The sequence below is a fragment of the Coturnix japonica genome, chromosome 6 (genome assembly GCF_001577835.2).
Source record: "Coturnix japonica isolate 7356 chromosome 6, Coturnix japonica 2.1, whole genome shotgun sequence".
In the NCBI taxonomy this organism is placed as follows: Eukaryota; Metazoa; Chordata; class Aves; order Galliformes; family Phasianidae; genus Coturnix; species Coturnix japonica.
The window spans coordinates 991,662-1,010,003 of NC_029521.1; the positions used below are offsets into that span (position 1 = coordinate 991,662).

General features: G+C 39.2%; 1 protein-coding gene across 4 annotated transcripts in view; it reads right to left on the reverse strand.

The window, feature by feature from the left end:
- GRID1 (glutamate ionotropic receptor delta type subunit 1) overlaps positions 1-18,342 on the reverse strand; it is a 484,592-nt gene that overhangs the window by 10,935 nt on the left and 455,315 nt on the right. For 3 of the 4 annotated variants that reach the window (XR_004307682.1, XM_032445260.1, XM_015865985.2), the window contains 3 exons: positions 12,677-12,843; positions 11,126-11,366; positions 10,778-10,864 (listed from right to left, as the gene is read on the reverse strand). Coding sequence is in view for 3 of the 4 variants with exons in the window: in XM_032445260.1 (XP_032301151.1) it covers positions 10,778-10,864; positions 11,126-11,366; positions 12,677-12,843 (495 nt within the window). In the remaining variant the exon portion in view is untranslated. The remainder of the gene's footprint in view (positions 1-10,777; positions 10,865-11,125; positions 11,367-12,676; positions 12,844-18,342) is intronic. The other variant, XM_032445261.1, reaches the window with a different exon arrangement.

The window sequence follows — 18,342 nt, forward strand, 5'->3', positions numbered from 1 at the left end:
ACATTCTTAGGAGACAGGCAGAAAATAATGCTTCAGGTCTTTCAGAGTAACACAGTCTTAACCATCAATCATGATTCATTTCTGTTCTGTTTGTTTCTGTCTTGAGTGAAAATATGAAGGATAATTTTTCAGAGAGAGAACGAAAGCAAAACAAGAGATAAATGTTAATACTGCACTTTCATTCTGCAGAACAACTATTTAAGAAAGTAAGGTAATTTGTGAGTAGGACTGGGGTTCAAGAGTTGAGTCAAGCCCCAGCCTCCAACACACATTCCCTCTTGATCTTGGCGAGGTCACAGGCCAGTCCCTCTCCCATCCGTATCACACAACCACAGACTGGCTCAGGTTGGAAGGGACCTCAAGGATCATGAATCTCCAACGGCCCCCACCACAGGCAAGGCCACCAACCACCATATCTAATACTAGACCAGGCAGCCCAGGGCCCCATCCAACCTGGCCTTGAACAGCTCCAGGGATGGGACACCCACAGTCTCTCTGGGCAAACATCTCTCTCAAAACTTATGTATGCGTTGGAGACGCATGTGGGGTCAAGAGAGACAGAAGGTACACATGTACCAAGCAACTCAGGAAGGAAGTCTTTTGGACACTTCCATGAACAAACAGGCAAACTGCACAACTGAAAAACAAAGCAGGCAGGTTTCCCCACTCAGGCACCCACAAGCTTCATAGCACAGCAGCAGAACCAACAGCTCTGCCCAGCTCCCAGCTTCTGCCTGGGGAGGTTCAGACATCACTCATTCACACATTTAGCCTGTTAGGGAGAAATGAAGAAACAGCAGCTCTGCATTTAAGAAAATACTCCTTTTGAAATGTTGTATTCACACTGGGTCATTATCATCGCTTTCAGCTGCAACTGCTGCATATGTAGAAATATAGTTTTAATTTATTCCAGAAGGCTCTGGCAGAGTGGCAAAACCAGACAAAATTGGCTTGTTCAAGAAGAAAAAGCAGAGAAGATATAAGTAATAGATGTGCTGCAAAACAATGACAACACAGTATGGTATTATACTAATACAAATAGTCCATTTTAGATACAAATCTGTTCGCCACACTCATTATTTTTAGAGATTCCATGGTCGACAACACAGTGAAATACAGACAGATGTGTAAACAGATGTAGCGATGATGTATGTTTGCTGTCATTAACAGGCAACTGACCGAGTCAAACAGCACTTAATGTTACATAAAATTTGCTGAGTTGTTTCTGAATGTACTCTACTATTTACTGGTTTGATCATAATGGTATCTTTCTAGAAATAAATACAGATGCATCTATGGAGTCTACTTGAAGATCTAATTTTATAAACAGGCCCAATTCTACAATCAAACTTCTGCTCTTATAAGTAAAAACAATACCATGTATTTTAAATTAGCAATTAAATAAGCTGTTATCCATAAAACAGCTGTTGGAAGAATGCATCGAGACTGCCATTGGTTGAGGTCCAGCAGACCATTATCCAACTGAAAGGATCAAAGAAATGAGAGTCAATATATTAATTTAAATTGATGTGTAATCACCTTTTAAAGAAATAAAACATCATTAAAATCTATAGAGAAGAAGCCGCCTTATTCACTAGGAGGTGCCCTTTTTCACCAGAGAGCAGAGATTTTGTTTTGAAGACAAAGTAATATTTTTTCCCTTTCTAAGGGAAAGTACATCTGAAAATAAGTAAAAATAAAGGAATGCTGAATTTTTTATATCAATGTGATAGTAATGTATTTTAGATACACTGCCAAACTCTGTTCTTGCCTTCCCACATTCAGAAAATGTAACTGGTAACAGAAACTATTACCAAAACCTGAAAGACCACTGAAGTGGCAGTGACTTGCTACACAACTGTTGCAGCATCAAGGCATTTCAACAAGTAGTCCACATCTTCTCACACTCACCTTTTTCCCCTTGATTAGGGTGGCTTTATTTAACCTGAAGTCACGTCTAGCCAGGGTTCTAATTCTGAAGATGGCCATGACTGTCCCATAGTCTGTGCCAGGAGGAGAGTTAGTTCCCCACCGGGCCATTGAAACAGATGACGCACACCAACTTAAATTAGCTAAATATCTGTCTTTTTTCTTTCTTTTTTTCCTTCAACTGCAACTTCATGATACATCACTGTGAACAAATATGCAGGCAACAGTACTGATGGAACATCTATTGCAAAGCAGGTGATGACAGGCAGACCCACAGTCTCTTGCAGTGACCTACTCCCGCATTCACTGTAACCCATGAACTAAGTGCAATCACAAAGAAATACTGGGTAGTCCTCACAACCAACAGCATCCTCAAACCTAGAAGGTAAGAGGCTATGGTAGCATCCTCATTTCTTGGTACAGAAGGAGACATTCAACATCATGCTGAAGTATTCAAGCTTTAAAATCCTTACCAACCTCAGTTCACAAGCAGTAGATTTAACTACAAAGAAAGTGAATGACTGGTTCACATTAAACAGATGTTTCCACGGTTTTCATGAAGTTAAAAATACATGGATAGGAAGAATGCATAGAAACATTTTTCAAAACAAGCAGCAAAATGCAGTACTGAATGAATGCTGATGGACAAGCATGCCAGTGTCTCTCAAAAGGAATATTTTTAGGAGAAAGGAGAACTTGCACAAAGGGAAACCTTTACTGTGTACACACTGCCTATACTATAGTTACAGGCATTTACAGCAACACAAAGAATAGGTCAAAAGGGACTTTTCAGGGAGAGGTTGAGGTGGGGAGAAAACTAGCAAGGATTCATCTGTGCAGGCATTTTCAACAACAAACCAATTATCCGTATATTATAGATTCTCACCATGCTTCTGAGGCCCAGCCTCACATCATTGGCCATCTCCAGACAGAAAGGGAAAAGAAGATGTGGGGAGACAAAAAAAGGATCAAAACAGTGAGGCTAACAGTATATTTAGTATTTCAATCTTTTTAGCAAACATATACTAATTACACTTCTGGTTTGAAATAGCCAGTTCTAGGAATAGGATGATCCTTGAAGATGGTGGTGGTTTCAGAATTAAACTATGACATCTAAGATACCCTCTGAGGTGACAGATTATTCTTTTACAAGCTGAAGATTAAATTCACCAAAGTTTAGTCCCAAAAATCACTCAAAATTGATGACATCCTTTGCGTTATTGCACACAGCCTTTAAATCTTGAATTACTATAGAGTGCATAAACAAAGTAATTTTTCACCCCACTACTACCCTTTAGCAGAGTGATTTACTCTACTGGACCATTAGCATAACAGACTGCTCTATCACCACCCTTCTTCACCTTACAGCCTAAACTCAGAAATTTCCACTTTTCATGTCAAAAGTACACAAGAGAGCTGGCAGAGGAGACACAAGGAGTTGCTCATACAACCCATTTGATTCCCAGCAATAAGCTGCCTTGCAAAGACTCTCCACTTCAGCTTTGAGAAAGCCTCAGAAAACCATTTATCCTTATATCTACCCACAATTATCTTTTTAGAATTTAACTGCTTAGAGATTTTTGCATCCACATTCAGGGCAATATTTTGGAAACTGCACAAGATCCTATTTCATCGTGAGAAAAGAAAGGAACAAATCATTAGATAGCTTAGGAAACTGAAATTCAATTTCAATAGATAAATATATTTATAAGTTGCCTGTTATTTTGGCATGGTAAGTTAATAGCACAAACATTTTTCTTCTTCAGCAAGAAGCTGACACCCTTTAGAAGAGGCTGCTGAGTCTTATAATAAACTACCTAACTGTTCTCAGCAACTTTTGTGACACTAAAAATAAAGACTTCTTCGGCAAGTCATTTCAGTGCGCACATAATGTCCAGCTTTAGATGCACCGAGGTTTCAAAGCAACTGACTTTAATCCTACATCAGAAGTGAATGGAAGTGTGTGCTCAGTGTGATCAGGATCAAACTCTCACTTAATTTTATGTATATACTTAAAATCCCTAGCTGAATCAAGGCCCAGATCCCTTTGAAAACCACTTAAGAGAAAGCAATAACAGAACAAACTCATAAGTTAAAAATAATTAAAAAATAATCACGTTTTATGTGGTAGTTTTTTGGTTTTTTTTATTTTAAACTTTTACTAACTTCGTTATTACTGAACATTCGACATCCCCTCAAGAAGCCAACTTTCAAACACCACCATAGGCTGAGATAAAATATACAAACATTAGCTCAGTAAACATCGTGTGAAGAATCTAGAAAGAATCTGATGCATTAAGGTTCCAATTCAGTAAGATACATAAGCTCATGCCAAGCACATGAGTAACCCCTGAAATTCTCTAGGACAGGTCATGTAATGCAACATAAGCAAACACCTAAGTTCATTACCAAACTGGAACTTTAAATGGGTTGTTTCTTTCTGAGTTTTCTGCATGGCAACATTCATTTTTTTAACTATTTCTCTTCAGTATTTCCTTCCTCCCCCCCCCCCTCCGAGGTTTATGCTGAGAAAATCCAGATCATATCACTAACAATCTGTATGGCAGGGCTTTCTAATGTGACTGAAAGAAAAAATAAAGCAAACACAAAAATCCCTTTCTTGCACCTATGGAAATATGGAAATAAGCTAGAACCAAATGAATGCATGAATACCACTTTAAGTATCAGGAGCCTGGATCCGATGTCCTTAATCATGGGGGTGACATGTCAACTCTAATCCCCTGCAGCCTTGACCTAGATCTATGGTAATCAATAGCAAGACATTATTGATTGCACTGGATTCCAGACGAGCACACTGCCTGCAACCAGATATTACAGAATATCTACTTCACCATTAGGGGCCTCTAAGGAGAAAATCCTGTTTCTTCACTCATATAAAAAGATGACACTGAGTTAGTTAAAAAAGCTCTTTCAACTATTACCAATTTCTGTTTCCTCCTCTTATTTTACTTCTTGTTCTCTGATACTTCTAGCTTGTACTTTGTCATAAAACCACATTAAACTTCTGCATTCTGTAATGACTGATTCCTAACACTACTTTCCTGAATTAAAAATGCCAGTTAAATGAAAATGTTCAACCTTTTATAATTGAAGTTAGATGGCATGAACTTCTAGATGGCATTAAAATGCAGTATTTTGCCAGTGTTTGCATTCTTTATTTTCCCCCAAAATCTTTATTTATTCTTAGAAAAGTAGAATACAATACAGTGGTACAAACAAATGATCATTTATATGCAGTTGAGCAAAAAATGTACAAAGGTTTCAGATAAGCCATAAAAATACAGGAAAAAAATAATAATTTAAAGAAGAAATAAAATTTAGAGGACATGCAGTGAAGAAAATAAAATACCAGTTTGATGGCCACATTGTTGCCTTTCTCTCTCAAAAAGGAACCATCCCAGTGGAAAGCAAATTGTCAAGTAAAAAGATAACAACACAAAAGAGACAATGTAAATGAAGTGACAGAGAAGACAAGGATAGTGAAAATAATGGTGAAAGCGTAAGACTTTAATAATCCAAACCAACATTGGTGGCACCATGCTGAAGGTACAGAAGCCCTAATTGCTGTGGAAGAACTGTAAGTGGATGTGGTGCAGATCTCAGTTCTTAGCAGTGACCAATTTTGATCCATTGGACTCATATCTGTTTGCTCTTATTTCCACTTCTGAGGTACTCTGGGTTTCATACTCTTCTAATGCCAGAGAAGAGTCCTACTGGGTAACTGAGCGCTAAAGCTGCTAGTAGGGATTTTTGAGGTAGGCTGGAATTTGTGTATCATCAAACATGGGAACAGGGGAACTTAAGGCAGATCATGTAAGGCATCCTTGGCAAAAGATACAGGCTTGCTTTCATTCATCCCGAATGCTGGTATTTGTTGTAATTTTCAGGGTCATTTTTGCTACCTCTTGCTATAACACAGTGCTAGGAAGTATTGCAGAACATAGACAGAAGTAACAGAAGCAACAGGAAGTTAAGAAATCACAAACTAAGCTGCAAAGACTGTGAATGTTAATGAATTATAAACTAGACACAGGTTATGGGAAAATGGCTAGTAACAGCTCAGCATGTGGAAAACAATTCTAAGTCCTCTTATGCAGTTAAAAAACAGTCTAAATGCACTATAAAATCATTGAACATATTGGGTACCGTTGCTGAAGCACACTGCTAGGAACAGCACAGTCTGGAGAAAATACACTTCTGATTTGTAATATATGCTAATCAAAAATAAGAGAGAATCAAAGCAAGAATTTCTAGAGATGATTCTAACATCATGTGTCAAAACCTGTAATAACGGTAAGTGAATCAAGCTCATCCTTCATAGAAGATGCAACAAGTATCAATTCCCAGTAATTATCTCACCTAACATCTCTAAGTGATTTTCTTTGACAAAAGGTGATCTATTAATTTGCTTTTTTGGTGAATACACCTTGTGAAAAGTGAAAAAGTCTTCACATGAATAGTACGATACATAACTTTTGCTTTTATATTTTCATTGATTTGGAGTATGCTGCATGGATGAATAAGGAGTGATATCTTGATAGCTCTGAAGAGATCTCTGAAGGGGGAGAGTAGATTCCAATGAGACACAGCTGACAAAGCACAAAGGAGCACAAAGGCTGCTGCTGAGTCTATTGCAGGAAGCAGCTGTACCAGACTGTAACAACAACGAATCTTTGAGAACTTTCAGTTATAAAAGTCATATTTTCATGGAATATAATGAAGAATGAGATGATGTGATGGACCATGAGCCAGCAGTGTGCCCTTGTGGCCAAGAAGGCCAGCAGTTTCCTGGGGTGCATTAAGAAGAGCACGGACAGCAGGTCAAGGGAGATAATCCTTCCCCTCTACTCTTCCCTGGTGAAGCCACATTTAAACCACCGAGTCTGGTTCTGGGCTCAACAGTTCAAAACAGGGATCTCCTAGAAAGAGTCCAAAGATGGGAAACAAAGATGGTAAAGGGCCTTGAGCACCTCCCATGCAAGGAAAGGCTGAGAGATCTTGGTCTGTTCAGCTTGGGAAAAAGAAGACAGAGGGGAACTGATCAATGTTTGCAAATACCTAAAGTGCAGAAGTCAATAGAACAAAGCCAGACTCTTTTAAGTGTTGTGTACTAATAGGACAAGGAGCAACTGACCAAAAACTGGAACATAGAAAGTTCCACACAAATATGCAGAAGTACTTCACAGTGAGGATGAACCGGGCTGCACAGACAGCTTGTGGCATCTTTGGAGACATTAAAGATCCATTTGGAAGCCAACCTGTGTGACCTGCTGTAGGGAACCTGCTCTGTATGGGAAGTTGGACTTAATGATCTCCAGGGGTTCCTTCTAAACCCTAAAATTCTGTGATTCTGCTCGACTATTAAAGAAAGAAATGTCACTACTTCTTGCACAATAGAATTGGGAACTAAAGGCAGCTGATTGTTCTGGGAAAATAAAGAAGTCCTTCTTTCCTGGAGGCTCATCCTAATGAATTGACTTCATGGGTAGAAATTATATATTTCACTTAATTTTGGGAGATGGATTTATTTATTTATTTACTTATTATAGTATAAAAAAGAAGAGAAAAAAAAAAAGGAAAAAAAGAAAAGGAACAAGGGATGTCCAATAGGAAGCAGTCTAATTGACACAGCACTTCCTATAAGGCCTGTGACACAAGTATGATCTACATTTGTAAAATCCAAGTTATCGTGTCAGGGGTCAAAAAATAGTTCCCCTCGTTACATAGTTAACAACACATTTTCTACACTGATTTTAATTAAGAGTTCTGATTTATATCACCCAGAGCTCCAAGTCCTTGAATACCTCAGTGGACTGGCTCCCAATGACCTCTACAAAAGCCAAAGGAATACAAAGGGGAGAGGAAAATACAAGGACACCTTAATACCAGCTGAAAATATTTCTCCAATGCTAATGAGCGTTGCTCAGGTTCTTGTGGCCTCAGACTTCACACCAAACCCAAACAGAAAACATGACAGTCCCTTAATGCTCTCTTTTTCTTTGGCAAGCTGCACAGTTGCCCAACCTTATCATAAACCTGTCAAGAGTGGTCACAGATTCATCTTCCCAACATTACTCAGTCTTTCTCATTGGCACCACATTAACGTGACAGTCTAACATGTGGGTCAAGCCAAAGAGAGGAACTTCTAAAAGGCTCAGCAAGTTACCAGCTCCTCATTCAATCCCGAAACCACTTTTCTACAATTGATTTACAAAGTTCCTAACAGCTTAAGGGTCACAGTAGCCACACTGCCTCTTTTTACTTACAATGACTGCAGTGAATGCTGTTCTCTTTCTGCATGAGGTGACTATCAAAGCCTACGTGTAATATTTGGCCGCAAGGGAATCATTCCCTTCTGTGACCTTTCACAGGCTCTGCACAGACAAAAATGGTCAGGAGAAAATCCAATTCCCCAAATTTTTAGGTGTATCACAATACTCAGGTTTTTCCAAAGCCTCACTGAAAAAAAAATAAATTAAAATAGCAGAAGAGAATGGAAATCAGCGGAATGGCTTTAGTTGACAGCTGTTACTGAACTAAAGACTGGGATGGAGTATCAGAAGCTGGCTCCTTTTGATACATTGAAAATCCTCAAGCAATTTGCACACCACCACCTCTTCTAAACTGGGGTTCCCACCATGATTACTGTAGTCATCAGTAACCTCCCTTTAGTTCCTCCTCACTAGTACATAGATATCTCTGCTTACTAATTTAATGAGAAATTCAACATTTTTCCACTACTTTATCCAAGTGTATTTGATGGTCACTCTTTTTGATGGTCACTTTTTTCTCCAGCTCCTCTGTCCTTTTCCAGAAATGCTTTTGGCCTCCTGCACTTCACTGCACCAAGCTTCCCTCTTTCAGAACCCCTCATGGTGTACAACCTTGTCTGCCCCTTATGGCACTCTAATGCTTTCCTCCTCCTCTGCTTTCTCATATCTGTGAACCCTCATCCCTGGTGCCCTTCTGCCTGGAACACTGACTTTCTCTTTCAGCTCTAACACCTACTTGTTCCAGGAATCCCACTGGCTGTTCCCTCTCTCAGCAGCACCCACAAAGACCAGTCTTTTCTGAGCCTGTTCATGCATGTTATGGCTGACTTTAGTTCGCACTGCTTAACCTACACCTGCTATGCTTATTCCCATACACAGGTAATACTCCTGAGTGCAGATTTACCATACCGATAACCGCAGTATAGTTTGAAAGATGGAATCTTGGAAGTATATTATTGTTCATCATGAAAACTGTCAAAGAAGATGGGAGGAGCACCTTTAATCCAGAGCATGCTGGAGGGAAGGGGAAGGAGGAGGGGAATGGAAAGAAAAGACAGTAAAGACGGGGATCTGTAGGAATCTCTGTAACAGGTAAAAAAGATAAATTAAGGAGATGATAGGAATGAAGGAGATACTTAAAGTCAGGAAGACAGATCCTTCCTCAGCAATGGAAACGAAGTATTTACAAGTCCTTGCAATAAAAGTGAGTAATTTTTTCACCCTACCTGTATGAAACCCTGCCTTTGGGGCTTATGCTCAACTCACACCAGAAAAATGCACAAAGGTGAGACTGTGAGTGCAGAGAGAGGAAGGTGCTCCAGAGTATAGCAAGACAAAATGCTCCATATGTAACGTTAGGACCCTTCAGTCTCCTTGCCCCTTACCCTGCCAGGCTTTCACAGTGGGAACAGAAATGTCTACTGCTATGATTTAGGTCTTAATTACACTAACATGAACTAAATTCTACAAGGTGGCAGGGCAAAATATCACATTATTTAACCAAAAAACAATTAAATATGTATTTACATTCATACAAAAGCTTGTTTCTGTGCAAGACTTGTGCTCTCTCTGGCAGCTTTTGGAGTGCTGCATTGTAGAAAGTGGAGACACGCCTCCTTTTAACCAAAATCTTTCTTTTGCTATTGTACACTGCTGAGCCACAGGCAAATGACTTTGCAGCTTTGTCCCTCAAACACGATACAGATGTTTATCACTGACACTTGATGGATGAGTTCAAATGGGAGAAGCAGGAACTCAGAGAAATGGAATCTTACTGATAAATATAAATATTTCACAGCATTGCATACTGCGATATATATCATCAGATCCCATTTGGCAGAACTGCTTACAGGTGATGTGTATGTCAATTATTGTAATACTCCTGGCAATCTGAGAAACATAGATTGTAATTGATGGGCTATGTACTACTTTCCAGCTGTAGCACAGCTCGCTGCTATTATTTGCATGTAACAAACATCTGTTCCAAGATGAAAGCACCTATAAATGCCTCTGCTTCAAAAATTATAAGAGGTTAGTTTGTTAAACATTTAAGCTATGTAAACAAATACAGGTTTCATGCAAGACAGATTTGACTACAGACTGATTATTCTATCACAGCATTGCTAACTATTACTACTGTGGCAAAACATTTCAAAAGCAAGACATTCTCAGATGTATGTTCCTAAGTAAAACGTCACATGAAATTCAGTTTAGTCAGACATCCCTAGGTTTAGAAATAAAACTGATTTCAAAAGAAAGGAAGCATTTAAACAGTGTCATGGCAATATGGCTTACTCAGTAATAAGTAGATGGTTTCTTTCTCATTGCTCGTGTACTTCATCAAACTCAGCCTAAGTCAGCCATGAAGGAAAACAACCACCAGCTGCTGGCAGCTGCCTACCCTGTGCAAGATGGACATGGATCTCACAGCCAGCGGATGGGGTCTTAGATCAGAGAAAACGTCACCACAGTTGGCACAACGAGGTGCCCACGGCTGGCCTCCCTGTCACTCACAGCAGAGAGGCCGAGGGCATGTTTCTGAACTACTCTCTTACCCCTAAAGGTGGTCTCTCCAGGTCAGGGTTGAGGCACATTGGTGGGGCAATGTGGGGAAGCTTGCACTGCTGCTGCCCATGCTGTACCTGTTCTGTGGATAAATAGAGGACTTCAGTCTCCAGGGCTGTCAGTCTGGCACCTTCCATGTGCACAAATGACACATTGTGGTTTTTTTGTTTGTTTGTTTAGAAACAACCACCCAGAAAGTTATATGCAAAGCTTAGTATGGCGAAACAAAATAAATCAAATTTATTGTATGAGAGCACCTAAAATCCCACCTTGCACTTGCTCTCTGTTTTGTGTTTTCTACTTATTTTCTAATTGTGATAAGAATAAAAGTTATGGACCTCTTTCGGTGTTTCTTGATGACAACGGTTGCTGTTCCACCACAACTCCAATGCTGCCACCAAGCAGGCAAGAAGAAGGCCTATAGCTAAAATGCAGAACACGCCTGCAAAACTGTGCAGCTTGAGAGCTTTCCCATCTGTCTGTGCATTTGTGTGGCTATTCAGGTCACAACGTCCCATCCGTGGCCACCATTTTTGTTTAAGAACATCCAAATCTCCAGTTTCTTGCAACTCTAAGATCCTGCAGGAATTCAAAAACATACACAAGTATTACATTCAATTACATCTTTTTCCACAGTTTTTGCAGTATCGTCTTCTTACATGAAGTGACTCACAGTTCAAAAATCCATCTTGCCACCCCCCATCCCCAGGCAGTATTAATCTGAAACTCTGCTGTACGGGGTATCATTCTGCTCACAACGGCAGGGAAACTTCAGTGGGTAACTTCAGAGGAAGGATGACTGCCAGAAATTTCATTGCAAAGGGAAGAAGCATTCCCAAGGGAAATCACCATATTCCACAGTTAGTCACGGCTGGTCTGGCTACAGTCAGATGCAGCAGCTGGTCCCACTAGTGAAATATGCAGCCCATTTCACTGCTGCTCTCCCACAATAATTTCAAAATCACAGGCAACTAAACATGCTATTTGTGCACCACTTCATACAAATGTGCTTAAGCAGCAACCAACTCATTTAGTTCAGCAAACGCAGTTTATTCAAAAGGGTTTTACTTCAGTGCTGATACTTCGTGCTTGAATTACTTTGTTAACAGTTGTTAATTAATCACTGTTTTCCCTCTTGTGAAGTGTCCTTTCTCTCCAAGAATGATTCACTTTGGATTTGGTTTGATAACTATTTTTGCTGTTTACTAACAACTCTTTCTCTTTGGTTATGCAGCTGGTGCTTTACTCCCTCATAGAAAGAACAAGTGAGATGGGGAAATCCTGCTCCAGCTTCCTGTCTGGAGCAGTGCACCCACTCACCTTCTGCTAGGGCCACGCATGCCTGCCCAACTGCACGTCTTCCATTCAGTGCACACGCAGACATGAAAAAGATGCTCACAGACCACCAAATGGCCACAGATACTGTAGTAATGCCATGCAATAATCAAGTTTTCCTGTACTATTGTGAGATTCAGCATGTCTCTCCACCCTAAAGGATAAACTGGGATATCATTACTTGCCTGCTGTACGGAGGAACAAATTGTTTCATAGCCTGAAAAACGTATAAATCAGAAATCTCTCTCTGATCTCTCCCCTGGCTCATACAGAGCTCTGGGGAGACTCCGGTCCTTTTTCTGCCAGAGCCAGTGCTGCTGAGAGATGTGAAGCTACATCTCCATCTCCAGTCCCTCCTCCCTAAACGGAAGTACACAGAGCAGAAGTAGCAGTTTTGTTGAAGCCTGAACTCCTAACCTTTCTGCTTGTCGCTGTAGGAAGAGAATTAAATGTATTCAGCAAATTGTCACTGTCAAAACTGGAGTGAACCATCAATGGGATGCCATGCTGGTTGTGGAGAAGAATCCTATAAAATGAACTTTGTTTAGGTTTACCTCTGGGAGAATAGATCTCTGTAGGGGCTTCCGTGCTGGAGTGCAATCCCATATCCTTTGCTGCTGATGCTGTTACCAATGACTGTCACGGAGCATTCATCATCCGTCAGCGCAGCATATTCCACCACTGTCACATCCCACAGGAATGCATAATTTCCTTTCTTTGCCTGTAAATACAACACGAGCACAACAAAATCTAAACTAAACTACAGTTTTAGATAGGAGGGAAAAAAAAACAACAAGAAAAAACAAAAAGCCCGATGCTGGTATTTCACCAGGTCACATCTGTAGACCTCCAGCATCTTAATACATTTTTAACAGTCTTCCCTCCCCACATTACCTCATGTATGCTTTTCCCAGCAGTACATCATCTACTTCAAACCTCTCTAAAATGTCTTCCATTTTTAATAGACAGAGAGAGCATAGGATGACATAGCCTGCTGTAAGTTTAGGCAGGGCTTACATAACAGGTGATTAATTATAAATCAAAGCCATTGCCTTAACTGATGAAATCTGATGTATGTTTTGTAGGAGACATGGATTAGCAGGAGTGGAACCAGCTCCATACCTTTATGTAACTAGACAGGTACAGGATGAGCACTAAGTGGTGCTTCCTAATCATCACAGTCACCAAAATGGAAACTTTACAGATTCCCTCAAGTAAATGTGTAAAGTGAAAGAAGGACCCTCCAAGAGCAACGTTAGTCCTGTAACAAAAATCGTACTCAAAGCTTAAAAAGAAATCCTTCTTTCTTTTTTCCTTTTCTTTCCCACAGACGAGATGAATCACCAGCATCTCATCAACTCCATTTTGGGGCAAATATTGTTCTATTTTAGCACATATTCATGCAGATGTCCTTAAATGTCAGCCTTAATTGGGATTCTAACCAATGTCTGCATGCAGTGCATATGATGAATGTAAATCACCTTACTTAACATAAGATGTAAGAAAAATGTCTGAGTAGGAATTCAGTAAGGAAAAAAGAGATCATTTTGTTTGTTTAAAGTAATCATCGGTTTCCCAATAAATTTAAGTATTAAAGATCTTTAGTCTCTAGTGAATATATAGAGCACAAAAGAAGAACAGATGGATGGGAACAGCCAATGCAAATATATGAATAATCATGACTGCAGATTTCCAAGACATTTTTTTTTTTTCCTTTTTAAGAAACAAAAACCAAAATAAACAATGAAGTCTCACCTTTGGCTGATTTCATTAGCTCAAAGCAAAGCAAGACAGGAAGCTGAAGTCTGGAAACTTAATCATTAAACTTTCCTTGCCAATGGCTGCAACTGACATTATTCCATATATTTTCCATTTTGTGTAATCTCAGTTAAAGAATTGACCTGTAAGCCTATAAGGCTCACTAAATTAATTTCCTCAGTTGAGCAACTAAGTTAATTTCACCATGCTTTAGTATAAATCATAGCTTTCTGAAGTTCTTGACAGTTGCTTAAACATGATAATAAATCAGATGGGTGAATTATCATGTAACAGATAGAATCTAGGGAAACAAAACTGAAAAGTATGTTTTTGGATGTGCTGTAAATTACTTGCCACAATTCACCTCCTTTTCTCTTTTACATTCCGTCAACATCGATGCAAGACCCCCCCAAATTCTTTTCCTCCTGAACTAAACCACAGTAACAACACATTATAGCCTTCAATTCTGGGAAGATTCAAATGATCTTGTACTGACCACTTAGAAAATGTATTTTTCAAATGCATACCAGCACTGTGGGGTTTGGCCAGCCGAGCTCCTCTTTCTCTCCTGCTACCTCTCAGTCAGTTCAGATTAACAGTAATTAATGTATGTTGCTTCTCTATTGCTACTCCAGCTCAAAAACAATCACTTAAAGCTAAAACATAGCACAGGGATTACAGGATACAAATAGGAGCCATGAGATCCTACTGTTAAACTGGTTTAACTAACATGACTAATTATACAAGCTTGGTCACAAAAAATCTCTCACTGAGATGGTTCTGCATGACTTCCACATCCGTATTGCAGTCCCGCTGACCATCTACCTGACTAGTACTGGTGAAAGAGAGGAGGAAGCAACAAATAAATCACTGTTTACTGTATGTGAGAGTCAGAAAAGGTTTCAATCTATCAGCACAAAGATGCATAAAAAAAATAAAGGATGGCAAGGAAAGGGATTCCTCACCGTATTTAGCTTATATTCAGATGGCAACATGTACTCTTGGAAGCCTAAAGCATTTTTCAAAGGTACTTGCTGAATGGTCATGTACCTGGAAATAACCTTGTTGTTAGCAGCAAGCCTCTGCATCTTGCTCTCTGCTCTTCCTCTGATGGACTTTAACAACACTCATTTTATGTTTCCATGCCTGTGACAGTGCTGACAGGCCTCCTACCTGCTCAGGGGCAACGGGCATTCCCCTCCCTTTGTGCTCCTGGCTGCACGTTTCAGGTTTTGCTCTATGGTAAACAGTACACAGGCTCTTGCTATCTATGATAGAAAACTGTGTGCAAGTGCTTCAGCTCTAAAAGCCACGCAATGATGGGACCAAAGACAACAGCATTTTTTTACCCTATATAAAATCTGCTCAAAATCTGTTGTTACTAGGGAACAAAAGCTTGTCTGATATACATACAGAATGAAGACCCAGAAAAGATTTCACCTACATTGCAGTGCTAAAATGTCTTTGATTTCTTGTTGGTTTCTGTTTGCTTGTTCCTCTTTTTTTTTTTTTAATAGCTGCATCTTTTAGCTGTTTCAGAATTGTTCCATAAATCATCTGCTCAAATTAACAGTTTACAAAAGAAGAACATCGACAACATGTCCTACATTCCTCATCTTTTTCTTAGTAATTCTTGAGGAACACAGTCTTCCTCAAATATTCGATTTCAATTATAAGGCAATGTCTAGAGAAAATCATGTTATTGATTCCACCATTCAAGTCCCTGCTTTCTGCACTTCATTTTATGTAGAACAGCTCTGTACACTGACTTTCAAGGTTACACAGCAGATCTTTGGACAAGGTCTACTTCTTTTGCACTTGCAATCTTGCTATCCTAAGTTATATCCTATGAATACAAGTGGTCATTGAAGGGTTTACAGAGTCTCTCTGTATTAATTTAGTATTTTTATGACAAACAATTTTACCCAGTGGCATCATATCCATCGAGCAGCATTTCTCTGTTAGCCTGTACATTTCAACATAAACAGGCATCTCAGTTTTAAACTCTTATTTAAGAGTATTTCTTAACTTCCAGAAATAATGCACATGGAATTGTTTCCCCTCTCCAATTGTCAAAAACTGACTCCCCAAAGATTCCTTTTTCCTCAGGGAAGATATTTCTCTTTCAAAATCTCTTCCTCTTACAGATTTTCCTTTTAGAAAAGTAGAGATCTCATAATATTGGCATGTTGATTGCACAGAAGGCTTCCTTATGACTAAGCAGTCAGTTGTGATCTAAATTTGGCATGCTTCACAACCCTATAGTACTGTTGTGATTGTTCGGTGAAGGCAGACAGGCTAAACTACTGGTGACACTGGGCACTGGCCCATGGGATATATAAGCAGGAAACATATGTAGGCTTTTTGAATGATCTATCTACCCATACAATTGCATCACGACTCCAGTACATTAAAGCTTCATATCCTCATGCTTTTGCATTCACAGCTTAGCCATTTAAAGCTTGAACTGTATGTTTTAGTGTCCCAAATCTTCTAGGGCTCAGATACCACTGCAAAGAAAATATAGATAAAGAGATAGTAAAAGGGAATGTGGTAAACACCAGCTGCGAATAGGTAAGATAGCTTGAATAAAGAATGACTGAAACAAAACACAGAATAGTAAGCTACAGTTTAGGCGTTTAATTGGCTTTCACTGAGGGAGCTGGGGCTGTTTAGTCTGGAGAAAAGGAGGCTAAGGGGAGACCTTATTGCTCTCTTCCAATATCTGAAGGGTGCTTACAGTGAGAGCAGGGCTGGTATCTTCTCATTGGTGATAGGACGAGGGGAAATGGCCTCAAATTACACCAGGGGAGGTTTAGGTGGGATATCAGGAAATACTTCTTTACAGAAAGGGCTGTTAACACCAAAGACACCAGATTTATCTTCAGTCGAAGAGATTTATGAACACAGATTTCAGAAGAAAAAAGAAACTTGTATTAAAAATTTCTTCTTCACAATTGTCATAAATGAAAAGCCCAAGGAAGATTGTTTCCCTGGTATAATAAGAGGGACCATAAAGATAACAGTAACGCTTCTGAAAAGCAGTAACCAATCTCATTATGTTACCCTTCAACATAGAGGGAGAAAGAAGAATATATTTCAAAGTGTCCTGTCTTACTGTTGGTAAAGTTATGTATTTTCAGAGAACACCTGGTAAGAACTAATAATACTTGAAAAAAAGTTTAACTTCAGCTTTATCACCAATAGGTCTGTGATTCATCTGCAACTTATGATGAAGCTACACACTGGAAAAAAAAAAGTGCAATAATGCTACATTCATCATTAATGTATTGCCGAAATGGAGTGTCACCGTAGACAATCCCATTATATAGCTGGTAACAGAGAAATATCAAAGAGTGACCTTCACACTGGTATTAGAAGAATAGTTCAAAAACATGCTTGGATAACATTTATTTTCTGTTTCAAAACTGCTTTAGGAGAAGCTGTACAGATTTAATAAAGAAAAAGCTTGTCTCTTAATCCTGTTGAAATTACTTAAAATTAATATTATTAGAAGCTACTAGAGGATGTAATACGTTTGGGCTTTAAGGAAGCATTTGTTCCTACTCCAAAGGCTGATGATGGTGAAGAAATGAAGAAATTTATGAGTATCCATGAAAATATACGGATGAGCCACAATAATTCACAATGCAAAATTCAGTGTGGACAATAAATAACGGGAAAAAATATTAAAAAAAAAAAAATCAACTTCGTGGAACTCTTAAATTACTTGTAATCTCAAAATAAAGATGAGAAGTGTCTGTTCAGTAAGATCTCATTCAGTGTTCATTGTTCATTAAAGGAGAGAAACGTTTTGAAGGAAGCAAAAAAGGAAGGAATGCATTTGTACTGTGCTATTGCATAAATCGATGATACAGGCACATTTTGTACTATACTTTGTTTTGATCATTTCATCAAAAGCAATATGCAGGAAGAACCAATAGAACCAATTCAGAACAATTTTGGCACCAAATTGACCAGACAGGAGAACAAACTGTCTCGATTAAAGGAAGACTTAAAAAGCAACAATAGCGATTTCACTCTCTCACGTACATCTTTATATACATGTATATACATATAGTGGCATACATGGGAGTATGCAGGGCTCACATCACTTTGTTCTTTCAAAACAAGAATGGCTGCTCACAATGAGAAATGCTGCGAGTTATTAGGTTTGTTGTGATCATTAATAATCGCCCTGAGGAAATTATCGCCATGGGGTATTACATCAACACCTTATTCATATTTGCAAATAGTTTAGGGACGTATGCAATTCCCCTATCAATGTCAATCTGAGATAACATGGCAAGAGCCATGCAAGGCACACTTCTGGGACATTCTGGCTGCAGCTTGACCCAAAAAGAAACTCTATACAACAGAATTAGTCAGTCCTCTTCTGTAGTGCCACAAAACTCAAGTGGCAAAACAGCACTTTGTGTGGACTTGAGATTTGTCTCGCAAC